Genomic DNA, 11,318 nt, shown 5'->3' on the forward strand with positions numbered 1-11,318 from the left:
ACCCACCAGGGTCCCGGGGAGGGGAAGGGGAAGGGATGTGGGAAGGGGTGAAGCGGAGCAGAGGTGTATAGGACCCCGATAATAAGATCTCACCAATCCTTGGCTGGATGTCCTGGCAGTCCCGGCGATCTGGAGAGAGACGAGGCAGAGTTCTGGTCAGTTCAAGCACCTTTAAGGCCAAGATGGTCGCAGGGTCTCAACCAGGTGGTTTTTATAGCCGTGGCAGGTTGTTTTTCGGGGCTGATAATGCCTCTGTTTACTTCTATGGCGGGTCTTCCTCCTGCATGTGTTTCATCTCTCCCCCTGTCTTCCCAAGGACATTTTCCGTGTTTTTCCTTATCCTTTTTAGCACTGATTAGGGAAGCAGGTGCTCTGCCCCTTATCTATTTTGGGGGGGCCAAGATTAGTCACACTCACTTATGCTAACTTCTGCTTGCACCAAGTGCCCTCAAGAGGGAGAGCTGGAGCTTGTCCCCTTAGCATCCATCCTCCCCATTGTGCCCAGTGGCCTCCTCACTTGCTGTACACCTCATCAGCACCTGGGTTTTGGGGGGAGATCGCACTTGGGGTTCAAACTGACACACGGTTCCCCCTAAGCCTCCCCCCACCAAGCACAGGGGAGATGAAATGGCAGTAAAATTCACACAATTCCTCATTTGGATGCATTTGGGCAAGTGGAATTCAAAAGCAGCATTTTTCCAGGCCACGAACCAGTTCTCCACATGCTCGTGTGTACTTTGGGGGTACCCCATGATGTGTCAGGAGCCTCGGTTGTGATATTGCATCAGCTGGATTGCAGCTGTAAATCTGCACCTGCAGAAGGCAGGCAGAGCCCCCAACCTCTCCCTACAAACCACATCTTAGCTCAGAGCAGTTTCGAACAGAGAACTTGACCCACTTGGTTGTTCTACCTGCTGCGACACAAGATGCTATCATCTATATCACTGCTTTTCCCCCCAGTAAAATACTCCAGAAGCTAAACCCTTTCCTGGAATAAATCATGTTCAAAATGTGGCTTATGGAGTCCTGGGGAGCTTCCACTCAGCAGCCTGTTATCCCCAAAGGGCCCTTATTTCCAGTTACTGCAGTACTGGCTGTGCTGGACCAGGCTTGAGGCTGAGCAGCCTTCCTCGATCCCAAAAATCAGCTTTTGTAGCAAAAGCACAGAGGGACTCGATTTTGCCTTATTTTTATGGGAACTGTTTCTCCAGCCGGGCATTTACAGCTGCAGTTACCTCTGCTGCAACACAGGAGTTAGTTTGACAGAGATGAAACCCCAACCGGGTCCTGCTTCTTCTCTGTAGACCCCTTTCTTCTACCCCCATGCTTTGCTCCAGCCCCCCAAACCAAACACTTTGTGGTAAGAAACCCATCACAGGGAGACGAGAAAGAGCCAAAAGTGTAATGAAGCACAGGGAATTAGTGTCAGGATTAGTGGACTAGATGCAGGCTGAGAAAAAGAGAGGAGGTGTTTCCCCCTGGGATGGACCATAGGGCAAGCACTGAGATGGGGCAGGGAGCTGGCTGGGCTGGGGTCTGGGTAATTGTCTTTCATTGCATAAAAAGAATAAATCTCTCCTAGAAATTGTGCATCTGAATAACTCAAATACACGAAAATTCATCTATCCCCCCCCCTTGGACCAGCCATGAGCCAAACACCCGTGCTTAGGAGCCACTGCACCCCAGCAAGGTCACCAACAAACCTTGTTTGTGTTAACACATCAGTTCAACTGACACCGGTTTTTCCTCCCCTGCTTTCTTCCCAGGACAGCAGCCCCAAACAACGTGGGGATGTTATAAACAGCAGCTGCTCTCCTGCACGTTCCCTCCATGGTTTATTTTTGTTGGCGATAGGCTGCCAGACAATGGGATCCCACCTCCACAGTGTTTTCTCTTAGGAGCAACACTGAGTCCTGAGAACAGTCTGGACGCTGGGAAATAGCTCAAATGTGTAAAAACAGCAGCTTCAAAGCAACACTAAGAATAAAGCCCTGTTCCAGCACACACACTATGCTTTTACATTGCAAATATTCCCTTTTCTTTCCGTAGGAACCACCCTATAGGTAAAAGCACTGCAGGGAAGTGTCTCTAAAGTTGTTGTAATGTCCTGGGGAATCCTCCCAAGCCAAAATATCTGCTTAGAAAACCCAATGCCACTGGCCCTGCAGTAACCCAGTGTAATGTGCCCCATGTCCAAGGTTTTAATGGTGACAAAAGCCACTTCTATGAGCACTTTGGTCCTGGCCAGGAGGCCAGAAGGTGGTCCAGGTGACAGCAGTAGTGAGAAAAGGGGGATTCAGCCATTGCAGCAAGCAGGGACATTGGGCTCAGCTCACAGCTATGCTGTGGGGATAAAGAGAAAATCACTTGCAGTGGCTTTTCTCATATTAAACACACACAGAGCCCTAAAAAAGAGGTGCTTACACCCCATTCTGGAGAGGTCCCAGTTTGGGAGTGACGTGAAACAAAAGGGGAAAGGCAAGCAGGAGGCAAGGAGGAGAGAGGCAGGGGTTGCTGCACCCCGCGCCAGGGGCTCAGCTCCGACAACAAGAGCTTTTAAGCACTGAAACATGTTTGAAGACACTAAAAGTACTTTCTGCTGTCAGGAAAGAGTTAAGGAGGGATTCGGCTGACCCTGAGTTTGAGCAGCTGAGCCCTCTGTGGCAAGGCTTTCCGCAGTTAGCAAGCAACCTGCTTCGAGCAGGAAACTATTTAAACAGAAGTGGGGAGGGGATGTGTTAGAGCAGCACAGGAAAATCTGGTACAACACAGACCAAAACCTCACACTCTACAAGGTGCAGCATCGCTTTTTCCTATTCATCTGCTCACTCAAACCATGCAGGAGGTTTCCTGGTGCCCACACATGGACTTCCCAGGGAACCCCCCCACTTTGCTGAGGATCCAGCCATGGGGAGATGCTGAGGCTTTGTGAAGACCACAAGAGCAACCTGCTCTAGTGGAAGGTGTCCCTGCCCGTGGCAGGGGTTGGAACTGGATGAGCTTTAAGGTCCCTTCAACCCAAACCAGGCCATGATTCTGTATGATGCTGTATCTGCACAAGGAGGGGGCACAAAAGAAAACCAAAACCTGCTTGTTTGATATAAGGGGGGCAGTGAATAAATACAAATAATAAATCACGTCTATTCTGTTCCCCAAGCATGGAAATACTGGGGACTGCTGCCACCCTGTAATGTCACATCATGCATTCCACTCTTCATATCCTAAATCCCAAGTGCTTCATACCTCTCCCTCCTGAGGACATTCCAAAGCCAGTCTAATATTTTATCTACCATTCAAATACTTCTGCACAGGAGCCATGCTCTGTCACAGCAACCAAAGGAGAATAATTTCCTTATGTGTGTAGATTTTCAGGCACTAGATTTGTTTGAGCTTTCTTGCTTTTGGCTTTAAAGCCTCGTGCCTCTGCCTTTATGGTGAGATACATTGGTGTTCATCATTCCCCAGGCCTGTAGAAAAACACCTTGTGCTAAAGATTCTGCTGAAGAAAACAGCTGCACAGCTTAAATCACATCTTTGCCTTATTTTGAGTGCTTTTTGATTTTAATGGAGGAGAAAGCAGCCAAAATTCAGCCCTTCCTGCTTTTATTTTTAATGCTAAGCTCCTACACTTGTCATTTCTTAATTGCACGGAGCTAGATCTAAAGGAGGGGAAATGAGGTGATGAAATAAAGAGAAATCATAATTAAAAATCAGTGAGTTCTCCTTGGTTTTATTCCCAAAGAGGGTTTTGGGGCATCCCCTGTGGTGATGGAGAAGCACATGGGGCTGCTGCCCTGGGGCACACCTGGATGTGGGGCTTGGCACAGAAGAAGGGGTCAGGCTGAAGCTCTGGGTGCTGCCGCAGATGCTCTTTGATAGCTGTTGGTGAGACATCTGCACCAAGACGAGGAAGAACCTCTTGGGTAAAGCCAGCCCTACCGCTAAGAGGGGACCCTGCGTGGAGAGGGGAGATGGCACAAAACCCCTCCATCACTGGCTCCGCCACCATGGCCCGGCTGTGGCTCCATCTCTGCATGTGCCTCCAGCTCCCAGGTAAGGGTTAAGGGCATCTAAAATCATGCCGGAGCCTCTCCTCCATCCTGCTTTAGCATATGGGATTTTACACAGCATCTGGATGATGGAAGTTTAAATATAGGATAGATTCCAGGATATTATTACCTATCATTGCATAATTTTGGGCAATGCCCTTAATAACATCCTTTAGTTTCTGATCAGCCCTGAAGTGGTCAGGCGGTTGGACTCCATGACCATTGTAGGTCCCTTCCAACTGAAATAGTCTATTCTCTTCTCTACCCTGCTCTGCTCTACCCTACTCTACTCTACTTTAATCTAAGTACAATATATAATGGTATAGACACCACAGAATTTGTTTTTCCTGCATCCTTTTAGTGCAGATGGACTGTGGGAAGCTGCTGATGGAGAAGTTAAAGCAGCACCTATCTACACTGCCACTGTAATGCAAAGAAATAAACACCCCATCAAATTTTCCTCTAAATCTATCCAAGGATTGAACGTTTCCCAAAGGACAAGCTGGAATGGGTGTGTAACAAAACCATGCTGCCTTCTGCTTATTGCAGACGGGTTGCAGGAGGTCTGAATTGAATATATAGTTGGTGTAACAGCAAAGTGATAGAACTGCTTTAAGGGACAGTTTGTGCCTTCAGTTCTTAGGTGGAAAGTGTTGAGAGCTTGAAACACATGTTTAATGTGTATATTCAAGTGGCAGCTCAAGTTAGTCCCCTAAAATGCTGCCCAACCTGGGTCCGCTGCTGCCCAGCACCCTCGCTAGAAGCTGTAAGGACTGCAGGGTGTTTGTTCACATTGTGTGATGGTCACCCAGCTACAGCACAGCACAGCTGATCTGGCAGCAAACAGCCTATATTCAGGTAGAAATAGCCTATAGATCTATACAGTGGGGTCCCCGCTGAGAAAACCCCAATAAATTAGTTTGCTCTGCACATGTGAAGGGAAAAGGGATCATTTTCGAGCTGCTGCAGGCTGGTGTAGCTAAGCTCATGTGGAAACAAACCCATCCCACTCAATTCCCTGTGGTCTCCTGATGGAATATACCCTGGGAAAGGGAAGAGGGAGGTTTTGGGGTATGAGGCAGAGAATGGAACTTTTCTGCTCTGGCTTTGTCCCAGCTCACCCCACTGGAGCTTGACCATTGACTCAGAGCTGAGCCGAGCATCTTCCAGGATCCCTTCTCATCCCGGTGTTTGCCAGAGCAAAGTTTGGCAGGATTACACTCCAAAACCTGAAGATTATGTATTTTAATTATAAGGAGACATTTATACTGTCACAGCACCAAAGGATGTGGTGAAATGCTGTGGCTGCATCAATGCTGCCCATATTCAGCATTGCAATATTGGGGCTGAAGCCTGCTCATCTCTGCAGGGCACCAACAGTGATGGGGTCATCAGTGTGGGGACAGAGGAAGGCTCTGGACCTGTGTAAGTCACCAGAATCCTCTTCTCTGACGGTCCCCATTGGGGACACAGTGGACATTAGGCCTATGGGCCACAGGGATGGCTTCAGATGTTCCTGTGGTCATGCGAAGCCATGTTTGCAGGGCTACATGAGGCTGTTTGCAGCAACTACTGGAAGCAGCTTTGGGGTTTTGAAGGAATAGGGACATTTTAAGGTTAAAAAGGCCCCAAAATATATTTTATTGAGCTTTTTGCACAGCTTGAAAACACATCTGGGAAACAGGCGGGGGAAGCGGGAGCATCCTTATCTTCAGAGGGCTCTTTTTCACCCAGTCTCAGAGTATCTGCAGCTTTGTAGGACTGTTTGCTTAACAGACAGGATCACAAGCCACTGTTATCCTTTCCACAAGGACAATCCTGGCTCGCACACAGACACTGCTCACATCTGCCTGGGCCAAACACGACTCAGATAATATCCAAAGGAGCTTTGAAACCCAAACAGGGCAATGCAATGCCAAAGCCAAGCTTTCAACCCTGCCGCCACCCCTCATTCCCTCTCCCTCCCTCCCCAGCTCCTGCAGTTCATATGAAACTAATGTCATCTGAAAACTAACATCAAATTGGCTCATTTTGAGGTGTTTTGCGTGATTTGGGGTCTTTTTCTGCAGCAGAGGTGAAGTTTATCGGTGTTGCATCTGGTAGAACAAAAATGTGGCAAATAAGTTAAAAGGCTCAAGGAAAATCTGTTGAAAGAGAGATGAATCCTCTCTGAAAATGAAAGAAAAAAGGAGGGGAGAGGGGCATCCATAGGAGTAGGTGGGGATGCTCTGCCCTGCACATAGAGTCCTGAGGACACCCTAAAATCATCCCCCCCATCCCTCTCCCTGCCACTAAGCCTCCTCCCTAGATGAGCGTTTAGAGGGTATACTACCTGTTTAAGTACAGGTATACTACCTGTTAAGTACAAGTATACTTACTACCTGTTTAACTAGGGTTGATGAAAAAATAGCTGGGAAACCCAAAAAGGCCTCTGAAAGAATAGGGGATCATCCTGATAAAGATGCTCCTGTTTCTCAGTCGTGTGATCCCCTGGTCTGCAGCCACTTGATCTTATTAAGCCCACAGAAAAATCAGTTCTTAGCATGGAAGTGATGAGAAGCAAATAACAACTACTCATTCCTGTCCCTTTTCTCTTAGGTTTCTGTACAAATGTCCTTTTAACCCAGACTCCAGAGCATATCGTAGCCCAGGCTGACAACGAAACAGAACTGCTGTGTGAGCTGCGCAGGGAGCATGCCGGGGTGTACTGGTACCGCTGGAGCCAGGAGAAGCAAAACTTCCAGTTCTTGATGTTTTTCAGCCTGTTGGGCAAAGCCACGTACGGCACAAACATCAGCCAGGAGAAGTTCAGTGTCCATGGGGCGAGCTCCCCCACCTCCTACAGCCTGCGCATCAGCCACCTCCATGCCTCGGACAATGGGATCTACTACTGCTCCATCTCCCAGTCCTCCCAGCTCCTCCTGGGCACTGGGACACGGCTCAGTGTGGGTAAGCATCACCCCTGGGGTTCCAAAATGTACCACTGTGATGAGCAAGGGCAAAGGGTGATGTGTGTTAGTGGACCCTTCCCAATCTTAAGGTGCAAGGATGGAGCTGTGGGGTTTGTCTGAGTGAGACTGGATAAGGCAGAAAATACAGATAATAATAGTTAAATTTTAGGTCAGCTGCATGTCACAGTCTTCTTGCCACCAGCAATTGCTCTGCTGTGGTTATGCCTTGAGCACTGTGTTTGTCTAGTGTTTTAGGATTCCTGTGGGAAAACCCTCGTCCCCTGATACCCCCATGTCCTGTGCTTTTGTCATCCCCTGTGGTACCTTGGCTGGATGCGTACCCTGGGTCTTCCCTACCCATCCAAGTGACAAGAGCAGCATCGAGGCCTGAGGACATCATCCCCTCGCTTCTCTGGGGTGGGTCTGGCTGCAGGCTTCAAACCTGTCCTTCACATAAAGGGTCGAAATGGGATTTATTCCTTAAAGCCACTGTTAGTGGGGAGCTCTAACCATAAATCAGAGCTGTCTGCAGGTGGCATGGGGGGGATAGCGATGCTTTACAGACCCGGGGTCAGGCAGCAGCTCTTTTCAGCCCATTTTGCCTTTAACCACGCACAGGAGCATAAAATGTATAAACTTTAATGTGTCTGAAGGAGGATTCAGCCTTTTCTTTGCAGGCTTTTAGGGAGACAAATAACTTACTTAACCAAGATGTAGCCACAGCCGCTGGCTCTAAAGCAGCCCCAGCGCCCCAACCTTTCTGGGTTGTTTTTGTTGCAAACATACCCTACACTTCGAGCTGGCTGAGAAAACGCATTTGGATTCTTGCTGGATCAAGGAAAAACACGTTTCAGATAAAGGAGAACTGTTTTTCATCAACTGGGCACATATCTCTGTGCAAAGCAGAGCGTGAAAAACAGGGTTGAAACTCAGCACGCCCAAGGACACTCTAATTAAAACCCAAACAGCAGCAGGTGCTCCGGGAGGACCAGGCTTTGCTGAGTATTTTCTTTTTCTCCATTTAGTACTCCTGATAAAACTGATTGTTTTTAAGTTCCTTTTCTTTAAGTCTATTATAATGTAAGGGAAAAGTTGTCCAGATAAATCCCAGGCACCTGATGTCTCATCTTCCCATGTAAAAGAACCGTGGTTCCTGTAGGAATTTCAGCCCTAAAACAGGAAAAGTTTTGAATCACTCAAAATTTTGGATAAGTGCAGTTTGAGCAGTCAGGATTATCAGCATTTTAATTCCATTTTACTGGGGTGTTTCAGTTTAGTATTACTGGGATATTTTCCTGACCAACTTTCTCCATTGTAATTCAAATGCACCATAATAAATCCTGCCCTCGTTTTATCAGGAAAGGAATAAATAATCCAATTTTGAGCAAAGATTAGAGGAATCTGAATACAGAAAAGATCCAGGGATCCCTTAAAACCTCCCAGTGCTGCTGAAATCTGCTGCCCCAGGGTTTTGTGCAGCACTGATGAGGTGATGCCTGGCAGTAAATGTAACTCAGGGAAGTTTTCTTCTTCTCTGCCTCAGCTTCCTGCCCCTCTTTGCCTGGAACTTTGTTTTATTGATGCTTTTACAAGCTCTTGGTAACTTCTGTGGCCACCCAGAGGTTCAGGTCGAGCTCATGTCCCCTCCAGCCCTTTACAGGGTTGCTGGATGGGGCTAGTTTCAGAAGCCCAAGCCCCAGCCCTTCTTGCCTGCTGTTTTAAGACCCCCGCTGCACTCGGTGCTACACTGACCACCCTCTTCTCCTCCTTATCCACCAGTTGACGTTTTGCCTCTGCTTCCAAAGACCACGCAGACACCCCTCTCCAAAAAGCCCCTGCGGTGTGTGACCAAGAGCAAATCTCCCATCAGGAAAGGTATGGCACCGGGTGTCTCAGCGCAAAAGGGATGTGCTGAGCTCCTGAGGGTCCCCAGGGTTCAGATGCAGTTTGTCCTGGGGTGGGGGCAATCATAATGTTACCCTGCAGGGGTGGGCATCTGGGTCTGCCTAAACCCACTGCTCTGGATGGAGCTGACCTTTGCCTTTAGGAGTGGTTCCCTGGGATGTACAAGGGTTTAGGGGCCAGGATAAGTTTCAATTTAGGTTCCCTGCAGTGCCTTCAGGTGCAGTGCATCCTCTAAGGGATACCCCGGGGTGATGGTCATGTCTCCCCCCACCTCCTCTGAGGACCTGCCTTGCTTTTCTCCCTTTCCCACCCCACACTCCATCCCCCAAAGCTGATGGTGATGAGTCCCCTCCTGCTCTCCAGGTGCCTGCAGCCCCCTGGTCTGGGTCCCACTGGCCGCCACCGTCCTGGTCCTCCTGCTGAGCCTGGTCCCCGTTGCCCATCGCTTCCACCGTAAGCATCCTGCCATCCCCAGCAAGGGGTGTCAGGCCCTGGGACAGCCCAGGAGCAGGATGGGGAGCTGGAAGGGGGTCCTGGGGCTCACTGATACCGTCTCTCCCCAGGTATGAAGCGGAGGCTGTGGCTTCGGATCCACAGGCAGTAAATCCCATCGGCTCCTCAGGCAGGCAGAGAGAAGCCTGGACGTGACTCAGGAAGGATGTTACAGGAGAGCTTGTGCTGCAAGAGAGACATTTATTCCCTGCAGCAGACCATGACTTTAACACTTTTCCTTGACACAACATCTGGCAAAAGGACCAGGTTGGGCTCTGCAGCATGCTGAGCAGGGCAACCACCAGAGCTGCTGTACTGAAGGGATTCAGGTGGGCTGGAAAGATGCTGTGAGCCCCTTAGCTCTCATCTGTGTTCATCTATAGGACAGCATGAGGGTGATTTTTGTTTGCTCCTGCTAACAGTGGTTGGTAAGACTTTGGTAATGAACACTTTGAGAGCAATCAGCAGATGCAGGGGCAGATCTCTGCACAGCTTGTAAAGGCCCCGTATGGGCATGTTTGTTAGCAACAGGGAATATATCTCTTATATTATATACACAGGGAATATATCTCTTAGCCATTTTGCTCTACAAGTTGGTGTCTTACGGCCCTGCTCTGTGAGGGACATGGTTGCACAGCGAGCAAGAAACCATGGCCTCTGCCCAAGCAAGAGTTAAAGCAGAGCAAAAGCTCTGGGGGGAGCAGGTCTGGGAGGGAGTGTTCTCCCATGGGAGACTGCAAACAGCCAGGAGTGGGAGAGGAGAGCCAGGTGTGTGCAAGGCCAAGCACCTGGCACAGCCTGAAGGCCAGCAGCACCTTTGGGAACAAACAGAGGGAGCTGAGGGCTGGATCCGAGCCCAGCAGCTTGGCACAGCCAGCGAGGACTGTGCTGAGTGATGCCCTTGTGTGCTCAGCCCTGAGTGATACCCATATGTGCCGAGCACCAAGCAATGCCCATGGATGCTCAGCCCTAAGTGATGCCAGAAGCAGGGTAGGTCCCCCCAGGGATGTTAACAAGGCTCAGCCACTGCTCGGGTCTCCAAGCCTGACCTGGGGCTGGAAATTAAGCATCTTGCTGAGTGCAGGGAGTGAGAGCACTTGCTCTCGATGCACCCGCAGCCCCACACCTCTGCTCAGCCACAGGCACCAGCGCAAGGCTGCACCAGCTACAGTGAGTGCAAGGGGGAAGGTGGCACGGTGCGGATGGGAAAGCCAGCAGCTTCTCTTTCCTGCTGGGGAAGCAGCAGGGAGCTCCTGTCCTGCCACTGCGTGTGTCCCTACAGCTGCCCACAAGCCAAGGGCTGATGTGGCTCCAGAAACCCCAGGGCCAGGGCAAACACAGGCATGGGAAGAGCTTGTAAAGCATCACAGTGGCACAGCAGCATCCCTCTGGCCTCCCTCCCTCCCCTCCCAGCAGCAGGGAGCTGCTGCTCTCCACGTTAATACAGGTTTTTCTGGAGGGCTTGGTCTCAAGTCCAGCTCCTTTGATGGATGTTTCCCCCCAGTGATGCAGTGATAAAGCCATCAGTGGACCACGCTGAGCCAGCTTCCCAGGCCGTGATGCTCACCAGGCTCTCAAGACACTCCAGACCCCATCCCACAGGGATGCTGCAGCGCAGGGTCCTGCTCTGACACATCATACCAACAGTGTATTTCAGTCTCTGTGAAAGCTCAGATGAACTAAACCCACCATTGTCCTACCCTGCAAGTACTCAGTGCAGAGAACTTCACTCCAGGAGCTGGTTTTTATGTGTCTGATTTTTATGATATGTATTTTGTACAGGACGACTATGAGGAATCCCCTTTGAAACCCCCCATGGGCAAAGGTTTATTCTTCCAAAACCAGGGTTTTCCCTCTGTCTGCAGGCGCTTTTGACATCCCAGCTCTATTTCCCATGCTTGAGGCATCCTGACCTTAATGT

General features: G+C 49.7%; 1 protein-coding gene across 1 annotated transcript; it reads left to right on the plus strand.

Annotated features, from left to right (window-relative positions):
- The first annotated feature begins 4,007 nt into the window (after nucleotides 1–4,007).
- Nucleotides 4,008–9,509, plus strand: CD8B (CD8b molecule). Its single transcript, XM_010016907.1, has 5 exons — nucleotides 4,008–4,053; nucleotides 6,648–6,998; nucleotides 8,780–8,875; nucleotides 9,269–9,358; nucleotides 9,469–9,509. The coding sequence occupies exons 1-5, from the start codon at nucleotides 4,008–4,010 to the stop codon at nucleotides 9,507–9,509; spliced, it is 624 nt and encodes a 207-aa protein (XP_010015209.1).
- The last annotated feature ends 1,809 nt before the right edge of the window (nucleotides 9,510–11,318 follow it).

The sequence above is a fragment of the Nestor notabilis genome, unplaced genomic scaffold (assembly GCF_000696875.1).
Source record: "Nestor notabilis isolate BGI_N333 unplaced genomic scaffold, ASM69687v1 scaffold17096, whole genome shotgun sequence".
NCBI lineage: Eukaryota > Metazoa > Chordata > Aves > Psittaciformes > Psittacidae > Nestor > Nestor notabilis.